This window comes from Ambystoma mexicanum, chromosome 14 (genome assembly GCF_040938575.1).
Source record: "Ambystoma mexicanum isolate Mex_15411 chromosome 14, UKY_AmexF1_1, whole genome shotgun sequence".
Lineage (NCBI taxonomy): Eukaryota > Metazoa > Chordata > Amphibia > Caudata > Ambystomatidae > Ambystoma > Ambystoma mexicanum.
In genome coordinates this window covers 374,541,618-374,567,570 of record NC_090940.1, presented here as the reverse complement: position 1 = coordinate 374,567,570, position 25,953 = coordinate 374,541,618, and the positions used below count along the sequence as shown (strand labels likewise).

Here is a 25,953-nt window from a genome sequence, read left to right as displayed (position 1 = left end):
TGATAAATAGCCTGTGCCTCCAAGTCAATAATGTGATTAGTAGACTGCGCCACAGCCCTAGCAGTACTTAGGCTTGTGCTCAAACTGCATGGTTGGGTGTGGGTCGCTCTCCCACTGTACAGGATTCTAAAAATCTAGCTGTGTTTAATCTTGCACCCACATCTAGCTGTGTTTAGTCTTGCAAACAATTCTAGCTGTGTTTAGTCTTGCACGCATCTTGTACTGTTAAGTGTAGGCCTCTCTCTGACTATACAGGATTCTCGTGTCTATCTGTGCTTAGTCTTGTACTCAAACTCGGTTTAGACTAACTTGACGCACATCTAGAAGGGAACAGACTGATAGCATTGTACCAACCCCCACCAATTTGTCCCGGGAGGATAGCTCAGCGGCAGCGTGCGCGTCTTGGAAGCAAGACGACATGAAGCTACACAGGTTCGATCCCCGGGTCCGCGCTTAGAAACCTCTGGGTGTTTAAGCGCGTTATAAATACGTAACTAAGACAAAAAAACTATTCCTGTAACAGCGCCTCGATGCCTGCGGGCTGTGTGAGCGCTTTATAAATGTAATTAAAAAAAAAATACCTCAGAGAACAAAATATACAGCTACCAAATTGAGTCCAAGACCACCCGACAACCGTACAACCCCACGGATAGGGCTCCCTAGGATACATACCGAACCTACCTGAAGAACAGACAGCAACAATAAAGCACCCAAGCCAACCAGAAATAGAGGAATCATCTGTACTGCCCTAGCACAAGACATTACAGTCGACCACTTGACCTGTTATCTCAGAACCGGAATGGGCGCCGAGAAAGAACACAAGATCATTCCACAATGGACATGGACACACAAATCCACCTTACCCCAGCAGTAACAGCGTGGGGGTGGTCATATGCAGGAAACACTCCGCCAAAAACCAATAGGATCAGAACAAACTTCGAAAGAGAAAAATCCTTATATCTCACACCATACCTCGCAACAAACCCAGAACCTGGATACCCCAACGACACAGACATCGAACCATGCTAAGAATAGTCCGAGACCGCCAGAAAAAAAAGACAGGAGCACCCAAGAAGAGGGTGGGAAAACTGACCCCATCACCCCATACATCACAAGAACAGAAGGGCACCACCAACACCCACGACACGCCACAGACAAAACGATGAAGTACTAATAACCAACAATCCAACCATTAACCTAACAGACCGATTCAATAAAGAAGAAGCCTTGGCTGATCTTCAACCAATCACCAGGAAAAGGGAAGCACCACTATTTAACAGCCAAGCTTTTAATCTAGCAAACGGCTTCAATGAAGATGCAAACCCTCGCTGATCCTTATCCTCACCCAATCAATGCCAATACAGATGCACCGCAACCAAACTACAAACCAAAACAAGGAACTAATAAACAAAACCACGCCAAAAAGATTCACCGAATTTAATCAATGCAAGGTCAATGGTCCAAACATGCCACCGAACCATACAATCTACTTTGTGACGGAGGGATCGACATTCTATTGTAACAGAAACATGACTAGACGACAACTATAAGATCACCCTCAACAACTGCCTGAAACCTTCATATGCGTCTAAACAAACAGAAAAACCAAAAGTGGGGAGTCTGGCAATCATTCAAAAGGAACACCTGGCTATCAAACTGGAATACCCACTAAACATTGATAAATGTGAAACCTTAATCATACGCCCATCAGTAAACCCTAAAACAAACCTGAAATTCATACTGATATACAGACAACCAACCTACGATGCAACCTTCATAGATGCCCTCATAGAAGCAATCACGTTACTAGCCATCAAACACAACCACCTGATCGTCCTCGGAGAAGTCAACATCTGGTTCAAAGAAGAAACCACAACCATACAAAAATCTCTAACCAGCAACTAGCAGCAATGAATCTACAACTAGTCAAAGGAGCAACTAATTTGGCAGGGCATACACTGGATGCAATCTTTGCGAACAAAGAACTTCTTACCACGGCACCCCCAATTCAAATTCTCTGGAGCGACCACCTCATCATTCCCTTCGTAATCAAAATGACCACTCCATTAAATAGGCAACAAGTCAAACCAACAACCAACATGAAAAGAAACTGGAGAACCATCAAAAACTCCAACCTAATTGAACTCCTGGAGCTCAGCAAACAGCAACCAACATTTTTGGAAGAAGCTGACCTTCACAAAAAAGTAACCCTGCACCACTCCAACAACTATCGATAATATCGCCAAAGAAAAACCTTTCACTCCTTCTCATAAATGGGCAATGGCAAAATGGTTCACACCTATACTCAGCACCATGAAAAGAAAAAACCGAAGACTAGAACTAGATTGGAGAATAAAAAATGACACAGCAAAGAAGCTGAAATTCCTGCAACATAACCACACATACAAAAGGGAAATACAAAAAGCGAAAAGCAAACACTACGACAACCGATTCTTCGAAGCACCAAACATTCAAAATCATAAAAAAAAATAATAATTCACAGGGCTGCAACAGACCAACTCCTTCGACAAAACTATGCAATGACCTAGCAGACCACTTCAAAAACAAAAAATCATCAACATCCAACGAACCATACAAAGCAGACCACCTGATCATACTTCGATCCCCAACTACCCACAGGAGGAACATCCGAACAAATTGCAAAGCTTTTCTGAAATATCAGTGGAAACTTTCATGAAACTGGTAAATCAATGCAATAACTCAGGCTCTCCTGACCACCTCTGCCCACCGGACATACACAAATCAATTCTTAGACAAGGAACTCCCATGGAATACCACAGGCACATCCTCAACCTTTCAATCGTGACAGCGAAAGTGCCACTAGCCTTCAAATAAGCATTCATCAGGCCACTACTCAAAGATACAGCGGGAACCGCAGAGGACCTTCTCCAACTACAGACTCATCTCTAACACCCCGTGCACAGCCAAGCTGCTCGAAACGAAAGTATACAAAACGACCCAAGAATTCATAGAAGAGCACTGCCTACTAGACCAGGCACAAGATGGTTTCAGACCAATGAGAGGAATAGAATCAGCTCTCCTCTCAATATGGCACAACCTAAAAATTAACGCAGACTCAGACAACAGTACTGCCTTAATACTTCTATCCCTATCCGCAGCATTTGACAGTTAATCACGACATCCTCATAACGAGATTAGAAGTACTCGGAATAACAGACACCACCCTACTGTGGATCAAATCCTTCCTAACAAACAGAACGGAAATCGTATGGATGAAACCTCTCTAATCCAACCCGACAGACTCCACATGCGGAGTACCACAAGGATCATCCTTCTCCATGCTAATATTCAACATCTACCTATCTCTACTAATCAAAATCATCAAACGTCACGGCCTCACCTGCTACAACTACGCCGACGACACAAATCTTCAAAATACAAAACACTCCAGAAATAAACTCAACGCTAGAAAAGTGCCTTTGTGATGTATTCAACTGGATGAACTCTAATACCTCAAAATCAATCCAGGCCAAACAGAAATAATGATTGTCACAAAAAATGAGAGGAGAAAACCACTTCATCCCTTGGCTAAGGGAACTCAGAACAACCCCAGCACATTCACTGACTCTAAAAAGCCAGGGGGGCAGATGGACAATAATCTTACCCTAGAACCACAAGTAAACGCTCTACTCAAGAAATACTTCCTTCTCCATCGAGCGGCAAAAAGGATCCTACCGTTCCTATCATTTGCCAACAAAACAACCACCATAATCGCTCTCGTCATGTCCAGAGTAGACTACGCCAATAGCCCATTTTATTTTTTGTGCATTTTTAATGCTCCGTAAGCATGCAGGCATCAGGGCGCAAAAACAAAACCAAGACACAAGGACGAACAAAACAAAAAGTGCTGGATCGGCTGTGGTCTGGATGGAGTTTATATTTTTATTTCTATTAAAAGAGGTGAGTCTTGAGGTTCTTCCTGAAGATTCTATAATTGGGTTCTAGGCGAATAGCGAGGGGAAGCATGTTCCACTGCTGAGCCGCATGCACCGGGGGAATGATCTCCCAGCACCCGTCATCAATTAAATGACGGCACCTGCAACCTGCCATGTGCTTCAGACCTCATTGCCCTGTTGGGTGTGTATCTTGTGAACTTCGTCCTGAGATACGCCGGTGCCACCCAGTGCAGGCATCTATGCACTAGCGTCAAGGCCTTCAAGAGAATTCTATGCCCAATCCAGTGGAGTGGCCTGCTTCCTTCAGTCACATGGTCTCTTCTATTAATCCCTTTGACTATGCGTACCGCGTTCTCCATTATCTGCAATTTCTCAATGGCTTTCTTGGTAGCACCCAGAATCAGCGAGTTACCATAATCCAGATGCGACAAGATAATGGCCCTGGCATTAGTGGCTGTGTTCATTTCGCTGAGGAGGGGGCGGATGGCTCTCAGGAGATGAATATAGTAAGCATTGTTAGGATATGATACATAATTTATAACGTGCTTAATACCCAGAGGTTTCTAAGCGCGGACCAGGGGATCGAACCTGTGTTGCTCTGTATGGTCTTGCTTCCAAGACGAGCACGTTGCCCCTGAGCTATCCTCCTTTCATTGTTTTTATGAAGGTAGTTAGACTGGGCCTCTACACCCAATGACAACTCCATCATCATACCCAGGGTTTTGACCTGGGCAACTACCTTGATACATGAATCTTTAACAGCAAACACCTCATATTCTACTCCTAACTTCGCTCTCGCTTGTCGAGAGCCGAATATCATCAACTAATTTTTTTTTGCTGTTTAAGCACATCTAGTTGCTTTCCATCCACTTATCTATTATGCCGTACAGTGCTTCAATCTTAGCCCTATCTGTATGATAATCTGCCTCTAACTCTAGCACCAGCTGTGTATCGTCGGCGTAATTGGTGAAATATACGCTAACGGATTCTAATAGTACACATGAGCATTTCATAAAAAGATTGAAGAGTATAAGGGATATACTGGTTCCCTTTGGAACCCCATCGCTTATATGGGCTGGCTTTGAGAACTTCTTTCCCCAGTGGATTCTTGCTACTCGATCTGCCAGAAAGGATGCCAACCAGGCCAGAGTCGCCTTGGAGCATCCTGCCGTTTTCTCCAGGACCTGCTGTAGAAGATTATGGTCCTCAAGATCAAAAGCCGCGCTTAGATCCAATAGCATTAACATCCCCGTCTTGCCCTTATCCATAATAGATGGCATATATGATTGCAAATCAAGCATCGCGGTTTCCATTCTATGAGCAGCACGGAAGCCCGACTGCTGCTCATGCAGGATGTCATTGGCTTCAACGTGTGATTGAAGTTGTTCTGGAGCTATTTTACCCATGATTTTCAGGATAAAATTGGAGTTGGTTATCGGACGCAGGTTACCACGGTCCTTAGGGTCCAAGCCAGGTTTCTTGACCAGGGGTGTGATAACATGCTTAATGCTTTAGGACACGATGCAATCATGGAAGGAGGCATTCATTATTTTTGTCCGCACTGGGGCGCACAGTTCCTTATTTTCCAAAATTATTTTAGGAGGAATTACATTTTCTGCACAGGAGGAGGTTTTCATCTTCGTCAGCACTTTAATCATCTCTTCTTCTGAGATGGGTTGGAAGTTGAAGTTTGCTAGTTCCTGCTGCTGCAGTTCTACGGCTATGGCTAAGTGGATCTCCTTAGAAGCTTCTATAGCCAAAATAACCGACTCTGGCTTTCTGAATTTTGTCAGAGAATGCCTTTTGCACCAGGTCACAGTCCTCCTCAGAAGGAAGATGTGGGGGGGGGGGGGACAGTGCTTTGGGTTTGTTCGAACGAGTTAAGAATATCAAAGAGCATACTTAGGTATGCCTGAACGACTTTAAAAAAAAATACACTGCATACAAAATGCGGCAGCAAGATTGTTTCTCAAACTACCACGAACAGAACATATCACACCTGCGCTAAAAACACTACATTGGCTACCAAGAAAACCAACAAATAAAATTCAAAATGTGCATCGCGCACAGAGCAGTACTGCGCCTACATCAACTAACAAGAAAGCTCAAATCAAGCAACGACATCCGCCTGGAACTGAAAACCTACACTAAAAGAAAACTCGGAGGATCTTCTTTCTCCCACCTGGCGCCGAAAACTTGGAATGACCTACCAAAGAACATACGCAACCCAATAAACCACCTACTATTCAGGAAACTACTCAAAACCTGGCTCTTCACTTCATAACTAGAAGAACACCCACAGGGACACACACACAACTGAAACAACAATGTATGCAGAGACAGAGCCCCGATTTACACTAAGCAATCGACTGGGAATAGATTCTAAGGAAGACACTCTACGACATAGCGAACGACTAACCGATAGATAGCCATGATCGGAAACTAAAGACCGAATACATAGCAAGACCAAGACGGAAGTACTAGGATGAATCATCATTAGCACCTCAAAAAATAGTGAACACCCATCCCTTAGCTCAGAACCACAGGGTGAGGAATAGACATACCCAATCACATTATACAAAGCTCATTAGGATACACCTTGGAACGTGCCGCACCATCATACACGTACCACCCGAATAACCGATTTTAAGGAAGATACCGCACAACATACCGAATGACTAACAGAGATGGCCACGATAGAAGACACTAAAGACTGAATCCATAGACTGACCAAGACGGGAGTACTAGGACGACTCATCAATAGCACCCTGGCTCTGAACCACACCTAGAACCAACAGACCAATATCACAATAGATAAAAGGAATGGGGAACCCCTATCCTCCGCTCCCACAATAGAGGGATAGAAATTAGACATACCTAATCACACTATACAATGCTCATTGAATACAGCAGGGACCGCGCTGCACAATCGCACGCTACAGTCAGACAGCCAAAAAGAAATTAGTAACAACCCCACCCACAGGAATACACCTCAAATTAGAACCAGGATACAGAACCCATTAACTCGACTTTCAACTCTCTGCATACCCAACCCACCCAAAACTCACACAACCATCTGTCACCCAGCAATCTGCACACTCTTTAACAACACTGCATCAACAACATACAAACACACAAAAAGCACCAACAGCACACAAGGTCTCGCCCGGTATGATACTTGCACCAAAGCTCACCTCACAGTGTATACCAAACTGAAGACGCCAACAGCACATCACCTCTCCCACTCTCCTACCCCCTCTCCACCCGACTAACCCTACACGCCCTCCTTCTTGGTTACAGATCTGCCAGAGCGCCTAGGGACCAATTCTGTTGGTGACAGTGCGCTATATAAACACCTTTAACATAACATTGTGTAAAATAGTATAATAAAATCAGATAGGAAAAAAACCCAAAATAGAATCATATGAACAGGATGCAAAATGTGTACTTGCAACACTATTGTCTGTTATTTGACTCTTGGCGAGTAAGAAATGGTGTGTTGTGTATACGTATACAATAGAGACGGCGAGTGACTTTTTGATGGCTGGATAGTAGTTTGCAATTTGAATTTTTGACCCCTGATATGAATATATATTTAAAAGACCTAAATATAGTGGGACAAATCCATGGAATTTGTTCCTTTTACCAACAGGGAGTCACCCCCTTTGGGACTAGGGAGGTGAGCCTGCTAAGCTTAACACCCCCTAGGGGATAGGGTACAGAGGATTCTGACCAATGTATTCAACACCTAGCACGAGAAACAGAGAATCAATGGAACAACCAATATTGTTTCAGCTTGAATTATAAAGATGACGGAGGATGAGCATTGAGGAGAGGTGAACAGGAAGAGAAAGTCCCGCAGAGTGAGCTGCGAGAGGGGATAACCTCACAGAGGGCAAAGCCAAGCAGCACACCAACACGGAAGGCGTCTGGTGTGGAGCAGCAAAAAAGCCAGCGGAATGCTGCTAATGCGAGATCGGTCTAGAGCCAATAAGGCTCGACCAAGCACACGGAAAAGCACCACCCGAGCAAGAGAGATGGATATCTAGCACCCACAATCCACAGCGCTGATGAACCTGTGAACCCGTCAGCTGAAAAGGGGGCCAATGTGGAGAACCAATGCAGGGAACAAAGGGAGAGGCTTACTTGCGATCCAACGTTAGCCGAATAGAGCGCCTCTTACAGGGAACGCCGCAACGACATAGAAGGGAAGCAGCTGTTAATGGGAGCAGGGAAGAGGATGGGAAGACCTGGCAAATCCCACAGTGGGGGTGGAGGGAGAACCAGAGAGCCCCCAAGAAGGGGTGAGAGAATCAATACCCCACAGTGGGGTGAGAAACCAGAGAGCACTTGGCAGGTGAGAAACCAGATCTATTGGCAGGGTGACAGTCAAACAACCTAAACAAGGGGTGAGAGATACAGAACCTCAGAGCAGAGTTAGAAGCGAAAGGACCCTTGGCAGAGTGTAAGCCAAGCAACCCCAAGACGGGGCAAAAGACACACGAACGCAAGGTCAGGTGAATGATAACATATTGCAGAGTTGACCCATCTATCCAGGTGCAAGGCCTGGGAATGTATAGATTGACAATTGGGTGACGGTCAGAAGCCAACCGCCATTTCGACCATTGAGGAGGAAACACTGTAGAAGACCTGTTCTGATCCACTTTATGTTTCTCTTTTTATATTAGTGTTAGGGTAAGCACTAAGGTTAGATTGGCCTTTGGGACAGAGGACTGTCTGGTTTGTAAGACTTACTGACAAGCACCTTTTTTTATTCTTTTCGTTCATTAGCTAAGGCCAACGCACACCTTTTGGAACGCTAAGACAATGCCAATGCAATAATCTGATCTTGCATCATAAGACATTAACTCAAGGTAGGCCTAAATTGAAAGAACCCTCTTTGTTAAAACACAGCTATTGGGGGACTCCTACGGATTGACTTGTAGGCAGGTGTAACAGGGCAGTTCCTGTGTCCCACAAGGCCGTAGCACCTGTGTCCCATAAGCATAACATACCCGAGGTACCGGCAGAGAAAGGTCTGATCCAGATGGTGAAAGAGACCAGGATGGATTCACCCGGGGCGGTCTGCCGCGGGAGAAACAGACACGAAGTCCCCAGCAGTTTTGAAAGGGAAAGAGAACCAGCGGGCATAGGAAACGACAGCCGCCTGGTCTTGCCAATGCGGTGAGTCAACATGAATACAGGACAAGGCGTTAGTCACGCCGACCACAGTAGACTTATAGAATGCAGGGATAGCCTCCCCCTCAAAGCCCCCCTGTTAAACAGTCTACAGGATGAAAGGCACTTACTCCTACTTATATCCAATTTAATGAATTCCCTCTGCGATAACGGGACCGGACACACGCCGGTACAGCAAGATGAGGCATCATGGCAGCAAGACGCAACCCAGGAAGAAGGGGGAGGGGCTTGGGAGGGTACTTGTAAGCGTATGAACCAAGAGTCCACTGATTGGTGGAATCCGCTCCATCCCCTACAAAAGTCTGAAAGCAAGAAAGGAATAATGAGTCTATTCTCCTCTTCTTGCAGAACAGCCAGACCTCGACGTAAATAAGCACGCCAGAGCCCATCTGGGCTTACCAGGACTAACTCTCAAGCACTTCATGTGCATCCGTAATGGGGAGCGTTTGAAATAAGGTTTTTTCCAAGAACGGAATGAAGTTCGTGAGCCCAGGACCAAGGGCTCTTTTTTTTCTTTTTTTTTAAACAAAGGGAAAAGAAAAAAAAAATCTTTCTGCTGTGAATAAAGCCAACTTTGAATTCAGGCACCAAGTCTCCCATTCTCCTCCTTACAAAGTTTGGTGGAAGCGGTGGGATCAACAGCACGATGGAGGGTATCATAAAGGCTTTGGCTGATGGACAACAGCAGCTTCAACAGTTGATACAGGTACAGAGCCAACAGGATCAGGCTGAACAGCAAGCTTTGCAAAAAGCCATACAAATGCAGGCCGCCAATCAGGATACACTGAAACAGGTTACTGAGGCCATGGTAACCTCCAGAGGGCAAACCATTACCCCTGCTTCCGTTCTACAGAAGTTTCAGCCGGAAAAGACACCAGCTATTTCTTCACCAATTTCGAGCGTGTCGCTCGCAACACCCAATTGCCGGTAGAAAGGTGGGGATACTATACTGCACCATCGTTGACTGGCTCCATGCAAGTGGCATATCAAGCAGCTAACCCAGCTGGGGACACCTTGTATGCTGACATCAAGAAGACCACCCTGGAAAGAATGGGAATGGACGAGGAGGCCTGCAGAATCCGTCTCAGAGAATCCAAATTACGGGTGGGGGAAACGCCCAGGCAACTCTTACTACCGTTCACATGACCTGACAGATAAATGGCTTAAACCTTTGAGTAGCAGCATACCGGAAATCATGGACAAAATCAAATTGGAGCAATTTATAGAAGCACTTCCGGCTCTCATGCAATGCTGGGAACGCAAGCATTATAGGCCGACATTAGCGGAAGTCATCAATATAGCTTCTGCTTTCCAGAAGGCAGGCTCCTCCAGACAAATCCACGTGGAGATACCAAAAACTGGCAGCGTTCGAGCACCAACACAGGCTGAACATAAGCTTCCCCAGGCAGAACCCAAGGGAGTGCCTTGGCCCACAGTGAACCGCCAACCCCAGTGCTTCGACCGTGGGGAGAGGGGGCACATCGTCCGGTTCTGCCCCCCAAAAACCCAAACCTGAACCGATGGAGATTGGTTATCTACAAGTATAGGAGAAGCCGAGAACCCTACATAGTGGAAGTGCGGGTCGACGGACCGCCAAGCCGGGGACTCCTTGACAGCAGAAGCGACCAGACAGCCGTCAGACCCGAAGTAAGTGGGGCAGGGAAGGGGGAACCATTGATAGCGGTTAAATGTGTGCATGGGGACACAAAAGCATATTCTTCGAAAAAAGTAACCATGGAGGTAAAGGAAGCGTGTTCTAAGATGCGGGTTGCCATAATGCCTCCTTTACCGGCACCGGTTCTGATCGGGACAGATCTGCCCTCTTTCCAAAAATGCGTTGGAGACAGAGTGGTTAGAAAGCACAACCTTTTCACAGATCGAGACAGGAGAAAACGACTGAACAAGTCAGAGAAAAAGCAGGAGGGAAGTTAGAAAGGGAAAACAGAAATGGACAGAAAGAAACCAGTTCAGTGGACTTGTGAACTGGTTACCAGAGGATAAGAAACCCATCTTCAGAAACGAAACCCTGACCGACCCCACTCTGAGAGGTTCAAGTGAACAAGCACATACAAGCCCTGACAGAGGCACGACAAGCCCATGGTTTAAGGCACACAAGATCTCCTATATCGAGTCATGATGGATAGGGAAAAAAGGGAGGTAGAACAGTTGCTGGTTCCGTTAGGTTTCCGCGAGACAGTCCTCAGACACGCCCAAGACAAAGCCTCAGGAGGGCATCAACCCAAGAAGAAACGCAGGACAAGCTGCTTAAAGGTTCTACTGGCCCGGGATTTATAGGGATGTGAAGCAGTATTGTGAATAGTGTCCTGTCTGTCAGAAGACCAGTCCCAGGATGCCACCACGGGCAGCCTTGAACCCCATGCCCCTTATCAAGGAGCCGTTCTACAGAACTGGGATCGATGTAGTGGGACCTCTTGTACCTTCTAGCCATGGACATTAGTATTTATTGGTGGTGGTTGATTATGTCACCAGATATCCGGAGGTGTTCCCAATGAGAGGAGTGAGGGCCACACAGGTCTGCAACCAGTGCGTGCCATACTTTGCTAGAGTCGGTCTTCCAGCGAAGGCTGTCACCGACCAAGGGCAGAACTTTAGGTCTAATGTTATGAGGAGGGTTTGCCAGCAACTTCGGATCAAACAAATACAAACCTCCGTGTACCACCCTCAGACTGACGGCTTAGTAGAACGTTATAATAAAACGATCAAGCAAATGCTAAAGAAGACCACAGCCCCAACCGCAGCCAACTGTGATTGGGCAGTCCCCTAGATCCTCATGGTATTGAGAGACACTCCTCAGTCCCCCACAGGCTTCTCCCCCTTTCGAACTTGTGTTTGGACATAAACCACGAACAGTGCTTGACATAGCTCGAAATGAGTGGGAGGATCAAGAGGAAGAAACCCAACTCACCGACTACATTGGTGAATTACAGTCCCACCTCACATGACTAAGAGAACTGGCTCAGGAAAACCTTGGAAGAGCTCAAGCCACCCAAGAACGTTATTACAACCAAAAAGCCAGAACCCGTACTATTCAGGTGGGAGACAAGGTGCTAGTGCTGTTATCAACCTCACAGAACAAAATGCTTGCACAGTGGAGAGGTCCATATACCTTATCAGCCGTGTTAGGTCCAGTGAACTATCTAGTGGACGAACCTGACAGAAAAGACAAGAAGAATAATTATCATGTTAACCTTTTAAAAGGCTGGAAGGAACCAGAAGTACCCTCACCAAAAATGGCCACCACGTCCCGTGTGGTACTCTATCAGAAGGAAGACGTGAAGGCCCTGCTGTCAGTACAGTGGGTAACACAGCTCAGTGAACCAGAAAAAAGAAAAAGAAATTAAAGACCACCTTGAATCCCTCAGTCATATGTTCTCGTTCTACCCACGAAAAACATGTTTTTCGGCAAGAAGTAGAAGAGATGCTCAGACTGGGCGTTAGAGCCAACAACTAGTCATTGGTCATCGCCTATTGTTTTAGTACCGAAACCTGACAGGTCCACTAGGTTTTGCATGGACTACAGACAACTCAACGCCATATCAACATACCAAGCGTACCACATGCCTCGAATAGACGAGCTGTTGGAAAGGCTGAGAGCTGCCCAATATCTGAGTACCATCGATCTTACAAAAGGCTACTGGCAAATACCATTTCGTGATGAAGACCAAGTCAAACTGCCTTTTCTACACCATCAGGGTTGTACCAGTTCACTGTCCCACCCTTCGGCTTACACAGAGCCCCAGCTACCTTTCAGTCTCTTATGAACATGGTGTTGGCGCCTCAATCATCCTATAGCTCAGCTTACCTAGATGACATTGTTATCTTCACTAACAGTTGGAGTGAACATCTCAACCATCTAGAAAAAGTGTTAACCGCTCTGGACCAAGGCGGCCTGAAGATCAAACCCAAGAAGACCACCATAGGAGCAAGGCACACCAGGTACTTGGGTCGAAGCAATACTACGGTTACCCATGCCGGGAAACAAGAAACCGATCTGGGCCTTTCTAGGCTTTGTAGGATACTACAGGCAGTTTATACCTTTGTTCTCCTCGATTGCCTCTCCCCTTACAGACGCCCTCAAGTCCTCGTACAAGGAGGATACATTCTCAGATGCAAGGGCCACTCAGGTTTTAAACCTGTTGAAAGCGATAGTATCGGCCCTTCCAGTGTTACAGTGTCCAGATTTCCAAGAACATTTCTTTCTCCAAACAGACGCCTCGAGCACCGGATTGGGGGCAGTGTTGTCACAAGGGTTCGGAGAGGACCTGTATCCGGAAACATTTATAAGCCACAAACTGGTGACTCATGAGCTGGCATACTCAACTATTGAAAAGGAATGCCTTGCCATAAAATGGGCTACAGATGCTCTCAGGTACTACCTGTTGGGCAGGTTATTCATGGTCTTCGCGGACCAAGCACCTTTGCAATGGCTTGCTGTATAAAGAATCCAACCAACAAATCCTATGATGGTTCCTTACCCTCTAGTCCCTTCATTTCCAGGCTGTCCATAAACCGGCATCGTTCCAGGTGGTTCCGGATTACCGCTCTAGGTGCGTGGATCGGGCCGACCGGCTCGATGCGTCAGGGGGGTATGTAACGGAGCACTTCCTGTGTCCCACAAGGCCGTAGCGCCTGTGTCCCATAAGGACGACGTACCCGAGGTACCGGTGGAGCAAGATCTGATCCAGATGGCGAAAGACCAGGAAGGATTCACCCGGGGGTGGTCTGCTGCGGGAGAAACAGACACAAAGTCCTCATCGGTTTTGAAAGGGAGGGAGAACCAGCAGGCGTAGGAAACAGCTGCCCGGTCTCACCAATGCGGCAAATAAACATGGATAAGGGACACAGCGTTAGTCACACCGATCACAGTAGATTTATAGAATGCAAGGATAGCCTCCCCCTCGCAGCCACCCTGTTAAACAGTCTCCGTGATGAAAGGCATTTACTGCTACCTACATCCAATTTAATGAAATCACTCAGCGATAATGGGACCGGTCACACGCTGGCAGAGCAGGATGAGGCAACATGGCAGCAAGACGCAACCCAGGAAGAAGGGGCAGGGTCTGGGATGGTACTTGTAAGCGTATGAACCAAGAGTCAACTGATTGGTGGAACCCACTCCAGCCCCTACAAAATTCCGAAAGCAAGAACAGACTAATGAGTCTATTCTCTTCTTCTTGCAGAGCAGCCGGACCTCGGAGGAGAGAACCAGGCCAGAGCCCATCTGGGCTTACGAGGACTAACTCTCAAGCACTTCATGTGCATCCGTACTGGAGAGCGCTTATTAACTCAACTGATGCTTTGACATGGGCAATCCACTGAATTTTATTAGCACCAGTGTACAACATAATATCTATAATTATATCTTTTGATAAGTTAGCACCTGGGTTAACCCACACAGCAACACACAGAAGAGTCTGAGCCAGAAAACACTGCTCCTCAATGTACCCTACTCCTAACTGAGTGTTTACCGCCAATGTTGGTCAACCTGTTGGAGTGATAGCAACATTCAACAAAATGTACTTGCAATCAATTGCAATTTTGTTGCTGACTTGGCCCGCAAGATCTCAGCGCCACGTACTCCTATTGCTCGAGATTAAGGGCCTCATCACGGTATTACCGCCGGGGCTATTAGCTCTACCGCCAAACCCTGCAGCGCTATTAGCGCCGGATCATGGGTTTGGCGGAATGGTAAGCCCCAATTCCCCATTGGGCCCATTCGTGAATGTTCGGCGGTGTTACCGCCGGCGGTGGCGGTAATAGTGCGGAAAATGAGCAAAATCGCTGCAGATTTGCACCCAGCTCAGAGCTGGGGGTAAATCTGCCAAACCCATCATTTGGCGGACCCTTAAATGTGGCAGTAATAGCGTTACCGCCGCATTTAAGGGTTACCACCAAATTCATGATGAGGCTTTTAGTGTTAAACACCTTGATCATTAATGGTAGTCGTGTTCTTACAGATTTTGCAAAAAGAAACATGCCTGCTATAGCCTGGATCATTTTTGAAGGATTTCTGCTCATGGATCAACTTGGAGTCGTTCTACTTAAACCTCTTGACACATCAACTGATTGAGTGGCACTTCCGTTTGGTCGTAATCACAAATTACGTGGACAGCTACTGGTAAAAATAGGATTATAGTACTACCTATTACAACCATTATGCAATGCATGAAATAATAAAAGAAACAGATCGTTTCATGGAACTATTGTTTGATTTTGCAATCCGCGTACACAAGTAAAAACAACAGTGGGGAAACATTACCTTCTGTGGCTATTCGTTCTGTATGCACATTTTTGGAATGCTCCTTATTTTGATCTTTTGCTTTGTCGTAGTCCTTGGAATCCGTAACAAATTTGCTGCCATGTTCTTTTTTTTGTTTCATCTTATCTGGAGCAGATCTGGAAATTGTGACCTTTGACTGCACAAAGAGTAAACATGACATGCTTTATAATATATTTTCAAAATTCAGGCAATGATTTTAACCAATTGTTCTTGTTACGAAGCAGAGTGAGGATGAAGGAAATACTGACTTTAATGAGGTTTTAAAGCCACTTTATTTATAACAAAAAAATAGGGCCGGTCTCCTATAAAGGAAATGTCAGGGAAACTCAAAGACATCAGTGGAGGAAAACACATGCCGTTGTTTTTATAAGGTATGTCTCCTCACTCCCCCCCTATGCCTTGGGGGAACATTGTTGCACTCATCCCCCATTTCATTGTAAAGGTGATGTGTCTAGCCCTCAAACTCCCATTGGGGAGAATGTATTGGCAGCTGAGACAGAGGATCACTCCCCGGGTATCTCAGTATCCACCTCCTCCGAGTTAATCAAAAACTGACTTGCTTTTCAAGACTGCTCAGAATACTTTCCCAAACTCTGCGTACAAATCATCAATAACTGACTTCCCTGGTCCCAAGTACAAAAATACTGCTAAGAGGAAGCTGAAAAGAGTAATGAAGATCAATGGAAGCCAAGAACATAAGCTGCGCTCTTGTTGTTGTTAACACATACTTGATGGCAGGACATTTAAACCACTGAACCAACTGACACAGGCACTAGCTGGAGATGTCCAATTCTCTCAGTGCCGACTGAGAGACCGCTGTGATGGTGCCGGGTCCGTGGAGCCAACCGGCTCACAGAAGGGGCTGAAGAAAGACTGCAGAGGACGGTATAGTGCCAGGAAGGAAGGAAGGCTCTCTAGCATACGTCTCCTACCTGGATCCCTGCACCGAGAAACCCCAAAGCAGGCGAACGGAAGCCGCGAGAGGCACAGAAGCCACAAAGCATAGGCAGCGAAACCCCAGAGAGAGAAAGTGGGATGCCAAGAGCCACTGCAGGCTTCCCGCAGGAGAATTACCCACGCTATAAAAGAGCAGGTGAGTCCACCCAAGGGTAGCAGGGACACAGCAATTGTATCCAAATAGAAGTAAATAAAGCCAGTCAGTCAAACAATTTAGATTGTTGACCTTTAAAATTACAAGGAACCGTTAATACATTAGTACAAAAAGAAGCCCATATACATATAAAAAGAAAGAAGGTAAATTGTAGATCAACCATAAAAACCAGAATTACGAATCAATAGTACAAATCAGCAGTATATTTCATACTTAACTGCTAAGATTTAACAGCTCCATGCGCTAGTATTTAGTTGGGGCACAGATGATACACGGTAAGGGCATTAGCACAATAGTGGCCAAGGAGAGCACATACTCGCAGTCTCAGACACTTTGTTGTCACTGACCATAATACCAAGATCATTTTTCAGGCTCCTGTTTCTCAACAGCCATGCCCTATAAATAAAGTATGCCGTTCCAAATATCACATAGGGAAGCAAACATTCTCTCAGGTATCTGACAGCCAGGATTAGCCTCCTTGGCACACATGATCTCTTCCTTCACTTTCAACTTTCAGTGTTATGCGGATGACACTCCGCTCTCGTTCAAGCTGCTCTAAGCTTCTTCTTCCTCCTCGCTCATTCATGACTTTCTGCCCGCAATTCAGTCCTGGAGTGCAGCTAACAAACTCTGCCTTAATGCCAGTAAGACAGAGATTGTTCTCATTGAAACCCCTACTCCAGTTTTCCCACTCTCACTCTGGCCGGCCACCTTTGGCCCTGCACCCACACCCACCACTGGGGTAAAAAATCTGGGGGTTATCTTCGACTCCACCCTGTACTTCTCTGCACACATCTCAGGCACTTACAAAAAATCTCACTACCAGCTGCACCTCCTCCGAGGTAGCTTACCTTTTCTCTAGAGCTCTGGTTCTCTCTAGACTAGACTACTGCAACAGTCTCTTTCTCAATCTCCCTACTTCTTCACTCAGACCTTTACAACTCATCCAGAAACGAACCGCAAGACTTATCCTTGGCCCCAAACCCAGGGACCGCATCTCTGCGGCACCTAAATCCCTCCACTGGCTCCCCATGGCTGCAAGGGTCAAGACCCTCTGCATTGTCCACAAGGCTTTCTGGGGCCAGGGCCCGCAATACTTACAACACACTCTTCCCAAATGCACTCCATCTAGAGCACTCCGCTCGTTGTCCTCCAACTCTGAGGGGAAGACATTTTTCCAAACAGAGACTTGGGGTAGATCCGTATCCTCTGCAGGGGCATCCGTCTGGGGCAGTCTCTCTGCCTCTCTCCGTCTTGAGACGGATCGCCTTAAATTCCGGAAACTCCTCAAGACCTTCCTCTTCTCCTCTGCCTTCGCTGTACCTCTCCCCTGCTATTCTCCACTCTCTATCTGCTACCACCTCCCTCTGCGCTCAGCTAACTGACTGATCGCCTGGCTCACCTCAGAACTTTACAGGTCCCAGGCACCCACACTAGTCCCTGCACTTGCCTGTTGGCCCGCACACTACATAAAGCACTACGCACTTCCCTAAGAGATGACCCTTGGTACTTAACCCGGCCCTCCTGGACTAGAGCACTTCCTTTCACCCATCCCTCACACTTCTGTGTGGCACTTACACAAACTGTATGCACCTTACACAATAGGTTAGTTGTCCGTCTGTTCCTTGGTCTCCCCGGCACACCCCGACATTGTGCACCCGAAACACTTGGGTTAGTGGCACATTATAAATGTACAATTACCTCCTCATTCCCCTCCTATCCTCACTGCTTTTCACGTACTTGCATTATTGTCAGTCTGTCATGCTCGTTTTCCATCCCATCCTCCCGCCCCAAACTACTGGTTACTGCACTTGAATTAGCAGAAATGTCATCAGGCCTAGTATGCTTACAATTATTGGATATCATTCTGAAATTGCCAAGGCCTTATGAATGATGGTATCCCATGTTCCCCTCCCGTCTTAGAGCACTTTGAAACACCTGTTTTGTGTCTAAGCGCTTTATAAATAAATACAACACAATTGCATGCTGATACTTGCGTTGTTCAGGATGGATCGCATGTACATGCATCTTAAGTGGTGGGTCTTGTTGCAAAATAGTAAAAAGTGCTCAGTCTTTTCTGAGAAAGCACCACACATTGGGCAGAGGTCAAATTGTATCCTCTGCCAGCCCTTGGTTACACAGGCTACTGGCAGAAAACCAAGCCTAATTCGAACATAGAGCGACTTCTTCATTGGTGAAAGAATTGTATCCAGATTAACCTTGTACCCTCATTCAGATATGGATTCAAGGTATACTGCTTCAAATTTCAATTTAGTAGCATCCACAATCAGGTCTTCGTACATCGACCTGTCTGCCCATATCTCAGGATATTCAGGTCCCATACCTGGGGCATATTCCATAAATCATCACATGAGACAAGGTGTTCCTATAGGTCTCTAGCCCCACACCAGTCCCGACCCTTGCCCAAAACAGTATTGGTTTGTTGCAGTAAGAGACAGAAAAATGGTTTAGAACATAGTCAGCTGGCACCGCCGGAGGGTTCACCTGCATACGAAATATATGTTAAATATGGGTTAGGAGCTATAGTTTTCAACAGTATTTGGCACCACCAGACCAGACATGAGGCAGAATATCAATGGCCTACACTGGGAAGAAGGGGGCTAGGCCTGTGGCTTTTGTCGCAGTTAGAGACTGGTGCAAAGTAGCCACCCAGTGCCTCAAAAGTAGCGAGAAATTTGCACGCAGACACATTACCCGAGCAGAGAAGGCTTTAGCACACGACCAACAAAAGCAGGTTCATGCAGTTAGGGCTATTGATAGGGGCTTCCAATTAGAAGTACAGAAAATATACCCATGAACAGATTTGCATGCATCTGATGAATTAATAAACAAGCTGCTAGATGAAAGGTGAGCACAGCCTTCACCACCTCCTCTCTATGTTGCACTGCCGCCTGCACCAGCACAGCCACCACTACCAGCTCCAGACACACGTTTTGATATTTGGCCTTTTCCTCCTTCCAAACAGGAGTTCTCAGCACTCGCCATCAGCAACCCCTGACACTTCAAATACCCCTCTTATGCAAAATACACGCTCCCTTAGAACCCAGAGGCCAGGTCTTTGTAGCGCTGTAACAAGAAGAGTAAAGGGACATTTAGAATTGAAAGCAGAGCAATTTATGTTAAAAAAGGATGAAGCGGCTACTCCTAAGTCTTTGCCCGACATTTCTGATGAGCAGACACATTTAATAGAACACATTGGAGACGTACTTGCCCAGCTATAGATGAAACTCACTGATACAGTGGTACCCGCTAACTTACAGCGATTGAACTATTCCGTTTGCACACTCACGTCATTGGAAGAACCATGACGACACGTGTCCAAATTATATTTTTTGAAATATGAATTAGATGACTTATACCTATTAAGTTCTTGCCCTACATTAAATACATTATATGTCCGGAAGAGTACCCTACCCACTGAAGAAATGCACGTCAGCACGAGAGATGCTCTCAGATGGATTTCAGATGCATCTATCTCCCCTATGGAGATCCATGACACTTAGTGAATATTCCCCATGTATTCAAAGAATGGTGTTACAAGTTATGGCTGAATATTTACAAGAAAAATGCTGCAAGAAAAAAATGGTGCTGCCTCGCAGATATTATGACAATATACAAACACACTTTTTCAGATGACACCTCGCTATCCTCACTATCCCTCGACCTAGCTCTACTCCTTTATAAACCGTCTGAGAATCCCACTGCGCAATTGTCCATGAGAGAAGTTCCCCAAAAAGAGGAGGCAGGCATAGATGGTGGGGCTGCAACAGTTACCCCGGCACATTACATTTCACAATTTGTACATGTCCCCTTTTCAAGGCAGGAAGTAAACGCTCTTAAACAATCCATCCCTGGCATTAGAAAGAGCCCCACAGGGTTCTGTAAGGAAATAGAGTCTGTTTTGAACACCTGAGTTTTTACTTTAGGGGACAGACTTGTTATTCCCTATTAACTTGCCGGCAGATTTATGGAAACAGGTTAGAACCACAGACGATGTACCTGCAATTGCGATACATGGGCTGTACTTGAGCTGGCGGCAGACAGAACAAGGAAAGCAGGAGAAAAACCTCCACAGAGCATACTGGCATTACCTAACCATATTGTGAACAAACATAAGACTTTGGTGACAAGAAAAGAATCAATTGGGATAAATTGACCGCCTGCATGCAAGGGAAGGCAGAGGGAGCCACAAAGCATTTTAACAGGTTTGAGGAAGTATTTTCAGATTTCAATGGCCAGGATTCGAGTTCTGAACCAGGGAAGCAATTGTTTGTTGATACATTTGTACGTGGGCTATTGTCTGACATTCAGTCTCAAATCACTGCCTCTGAAAGTGCATGGCAGACTAAGTTACAATCCGAAATTCTACATATGGCCCAGTATTATGAGAATAGAGTGAACAATGAGAAAGAAACTTGAAAAGAAAAAGGAAGACTTAAAAACTAGGGTGCTCTTGCAGCAAATTGCGAGAACGCCACAGGGAGGGAATGTCCAGCAGATGGGACAGTTTACCCCACACATGGAGACTGTGAATGTCAACCAATGTGCCTATTGTAAGCAAGAGAGCCACTGGAGGGCACAGTGTCCGATCCTCCAGCAGAAGGCATCTAAAATGTCCGGTAGAAGGTCAAAAACATGCAGCGATGGCATGCATGGGGCCAAATAGAAATCAGTTCTCCCAGAACCAGCAATATGATAGTAATGCGGGAAATCAGGACGGGCAAAGAATATTAGGGGAGCAAATATTTTTGACAACACTACCCACACTTAAATTTTCCGAACATTTCTCATCCAACAATGTTTTATTTCACTAGGACAGCCCGAAGCAGGATCTGGAACCCACCCCTATCCCTGTAGACCAGGACCCTACGTAGAAATGAAAGTTGGGTATAGGGTGTTAGGGAGAATTCTCATTTCATGGCTAATTTCTCTTACCTATAGCGTCCCCCAGCAGCTTTGCTGGATTTGAAGGGTTTGTTTCTTTTTACCTGCTAAGAGTGAGACTCTCTTTCCCACTCTTGGGCATTTTTGCTATGTGTGTACTAGGCTATTTTTGTGTGTAATGCCTATGGGATCTTTTCTCTAATCCATAGGAACCAACCTTATGCACATGTGTCACACAGCACCCTCCGTGCCGTGACACAGGGGTGTCGTAGCGACCCCCAAACATAGACTCCATACCCTGGGACTGACTACTGTCTCCCAGGGCATGTAAAGTCCCCATTGACTTCACTAGTCGATTTTTATGAACTTAACCAGTACACCCCATCTTAATACAGAAGTACTGGAAGGGGTTAATAGTTTTACCCTATGTTCATTTTGGACAGGGTACCTCAAAGTCCCCCTCTACAAAGTTTCTGGCTGGTGGCAGTGGTTACTACCTTTTATATTCAACCGCAAATATTTCTCTATGGGATTTTCCCGTTGTTCGAGGCTACCACTTTTACTGACAGCCTCTAACATACCGCCGGTCTATTTTTTTTATTAACTTTACTCCGGTAGGTTTGATTTGCCAGAACTTTGATAAAACTTCTTTCTCGAGTCTTACTCCATTTTCCTAACCCAGGTCGGGGATCCTTTGTTCGTCCTTTTGGCGGGCTTCTGCCAAGAAGCCCTCCTTTCGGCGCCACTGCGTCTGGGGTGGGTCTGTTTGGAGGGGAGTAGAACCCCTGGACAGAGTTGCCACCGCAACTCAGGTCGCACTCTAACCTGATAGGCTGGAGGGTCTCCCGCCAAGATGACCACTCCACTGTGTGAGCGACAGCTAGGCTGTATGAATGGGTCTCTTTCTGCACAAAAGCAGGGTCATGAGGACTGGAAGAGAAAGACATCGCCACTGGAACTACGGAACCGAAGGGAAGAGAAGCCAGAGACATCTTCAGCATCTACACCACCGGTGAAGCCCTGCCGGATCGTCTCACCACTTTTTCTTCCACATGACGAGAGGAGATCTTCAGCGGAGGAGTCTCCTTCCCTTGAGCTGGTGGGGTCAACCAGTTCACCTATCGCATCCTCGGACCTGCCTTGGTCGACTCGACAGTGCCCCGCACTTGAAGACCGGATAGCCAGGTAGCCATCAACCCGGACTGCGAATAAACTTCGTTTGGCAGCACCGCGGCTGGTTTCATCCCTGGGTAGTGCAGCGACTCGAACCTTCCTCCATGACGAGAGCATCTCTTCCTCTGTTGGACCCCTCGACCTGCAGGAACTACCAGAAACAACCGCCACCGCAGGAGCCACTTCTCCACGTTTAAGGTACATTGTTCCGCCAGGCCGCCCTTTCTCCGTGGTAGCCCTAAAGGTGTTTTAAATCCTTTAACTACTTGTGGGGTCAGCCGCCCTCTCTCAACATTGTCTTTCGCCTTGCATCTACCTCTTCAAAAGTTTTCTACTAAAGACTTGACTGCAGCTACAAGAACATTTTTGCTCCTAAACTCTTGGTCCTGTACCACTGACTCTGGCTCAGGCCTATTGACTCTGGCTGATTTGTTAGATCTGCTCTCACTAGATTAGTTTTCAATGAGAAATGTGTTGATGCACCTAAATCTTCTAAACCCCTCTTCCTTCCTACTGTTCTCAGTTTTCATTCACTTGTCTTTTGGTTAAAGTGTTACTGTGCATTACTTGTTCACAAAACTTCAGGGAAGAGTTGCTAGGGGGTGTCTGAAGATATTTCGGTTTAACTTGTACTTTCCCTCCCTTTCGTTGAATTGGTAGAGTGCCATTTGTAGTAGGTTTTCACTGTGCAGTTTTGCTCAGTTTTCACTATACCGCAAACTTGTCTACAATTGAATAGGGAGTTGTATATGCTTTTCTTTTGACTAAACTTAACTTACTTTATTAACTGTGATCGATGTGTTGACTTAGAAGTGTATAAAAATATATATTATCTTTTTAATACAAAACTTTTGTCAGTGTTTCCTTGCTCCATAGTACTGTACATTGTGTCAACCCTGAATACTGCTCATCACCCTCTTGAGATAAGTCTGACTGCTCAGCCACAGCTACCAACTAAATGTTTGCGGTACAGACTGATACCAAAGGGGATTTATTGCTCTCACCTGTAGTCCTAATCTGGGGTAGTGCTCCCTAAGGGAACTGCCCTGGATTCTGCCTAACATAGGGCGCACACTTTTGTGGTGGACACAAGAGCTAAAAAATGCTCCATTGACCACTTAAAGGTTCCAGATATACCCCTGTCAGGGCAACAAAATGTATCAGTAGGGTTCTCTGGTACCTCAGTGGTAAACCTGGTCTCTAAACTGGTGCAGATTTCTATAGGTCCTTTAACTGATTTGTGTCCATTTTTGTTGACAGCCAACTGCAGTGAAAATCTGCTGGGACTGAACTTATTGAAAAAATTGCAGGCAGTGATTTACTGCTCTCCCTAGCAGAATTCCACCTCCCAATTTATGGATTTGCCCTTACTCAGTGAGTTGCACCAGGTACCTACACATTTGTATTTTGTATTTGTATTTATTATGTTTATATAGCGCTTTACACCATAACGCTGTACAATTTTAACAACTGGATACATATAACATTATAACAGTAGAAGCAATTTACAATTATGAATCAGACCAACAAAACAGTAGAGCAATTAAACTGAAGGGAAGAGGGAGAGTAGGGCAGTAGAACTGAGAGGGAGGAGGGAAGGGTGAGGATGAGAAGGAGGAGAGTAACAGAAGGGTTATAAGGGCGAGAATGGGGTGGGAGGGGCAAGGGGAGGTAGATGATCATGGGGAAAAGATAAAGGAAGGAGGGGGAGCAAGAAGGGGGAAGGGTTTCATGGAGAGGGATGGAGATGGAGGGAACAGTAAGAAGGAAGTGGTCAGCAGAACTAAGGGAGCGGGATGGAGTGTAGAAAGAGAGGAGGGAGGAGAGATGAGGGGGAGCAAGACCATGGAGAGATTTAAAGACTAAGCAGAGGCAATGAAAGTTAAGTTGAGAGTGAAAGGGAAGCCAGCCAAGGGAAGAAAGGGAAGCAGAAATGGAGTCACGGGAGGTAAGGAGACAGAGGGTACGTACGGCAGAATGGTAGATAGACTTGGGGGGGGGGCGATATGAGAAGTAGGTAGTCCAAAGAGTAAGGAAGAGCAGTAGAAGAGGCAAGAGAAGATAAGGGAGGAGATTAAAAGTTTAGTAGCATGGAAAGTGAGAGAGGGGCGGACTTTGCGAATATTAAAGAGGTGGAAGCGACAGGCACAAGAGGTGAGAGATATGATGGGAAAAGGAGAGAGAGGAGTCAAAGTGAATGCCTATGTTGCGAGCGTGGGTAGAGATAGGGAGATTAGAGGCAGGAAAGTGAATGAAAGGTGGAGGAGAGGGAGGGGGAAGAGAGTTGGAGGGGAAGAATAAGACTTCAGTCTCATCAGTATTGAGGGAAAGAAAGTGGGAAGACATCCAGTTTTTAATGGCAGTAAAACAGGAAGAGAGTTTAAGGTGGAGGTCGGTAGAGAAGGAAAGTAAGAGCTGAGTGTCACCAGCATAGAAATGGTGAGAAATACCGAATGAGGAGATAACAGGGGCAAGGAGGGAGGTGTAGAGTGAGAAAAGGAAAGGGCCAAGCACCGAGCCTTGGGGTATGCCGTATTCCAGAGGCTGGGATGGTGAGAAACGGCCGCCCCAGGATACAGTGAAAGAGCGGGTGGAGAGGTAAGAGGATAGCCAGTTAAGAACAGAGCCTTTGAATCCAAAGGAAGAAAGAGTGTTGAGAAGAAGGGGGTGATTGACAGTGTCGAAGGCAGCAGAGAGGTCAAAAGAATAAGGAAAGAGGATTGCTTTGAGTGTCGAGCAGAGAGGAGGGAGTTAAGGATGTAGGTGAGGGCCGTTTCAGGAGAGTGTTTAGGACGGAAGCCAGATTGAGAGGGGGGTAGGAGAGAAAGATTGGTGACAAGGGTTGAGAGCTGCGAATAGGCAAGGCGTTCGAGTAGCTTAGAGAGGAATGGGAGAAGAGAGATAGGACGGAAGTTCGAGGTGAGAAGGGGATCAGCAGAAGGTTTCATCGAAATCGGTATGATAGTGGCATGCTTGAAAGCGGAGGGGAACGTAGCTGAGGAAAGGCAGGTGTTGAAGAAGGAAGTTAAGTAGGGAATAAGAAGAGGGTAGATCTTAGGGATAAGAAGGGAGGGGAGAGGGTCAGTTGGAGCAGACAAGGGGTGGGCTTTGGAGAGGAGGATGGACACGTCAGAGGGAGAGACAGGCGAGAAGTCAGACATACAGGTTGAGGGGGAGTAGGGAGAAGGGGAAGGGGGGAATAAGAAGAGCAACTGATTTTTTGCCGAAGGGCAAGAATCTTGGAGGAGAAGACTTTTGCAAAGTCAGAGGGAGAAAGGGTGGAAGAGGCCGAAGGATTGGGGGTAGGAGGGGAGAGAAGACGAGGG

General features: G+C 46.2%; 1 protein-coding gene across 2 annotated transcripts in view; it reads right to left on the bottom strand.

Annotated features, from left to right (window-relative positions):
- TOGARAM1 (TOG array regulator of axonemal microtubules 1) overlaps positions 1–25,953 on the bottom strand; it is a 1,414,449-nt gene that overhangs the window by 861,305 nt on the left and 527,191 nt on the right. For both annotated transcript variants that reach the window (XM_069637491.1, XM_069637490.1), the window contains exon 11: positions 15,418–15,574. In XM_069637491.1, coding sequence (XP_069493592.1) covers positions 15,418–15,574 — 157 coding nt within the window. The remainder of the gene's footprint in view (positions 1–15,417; positions 15,575–25,953) is intronic.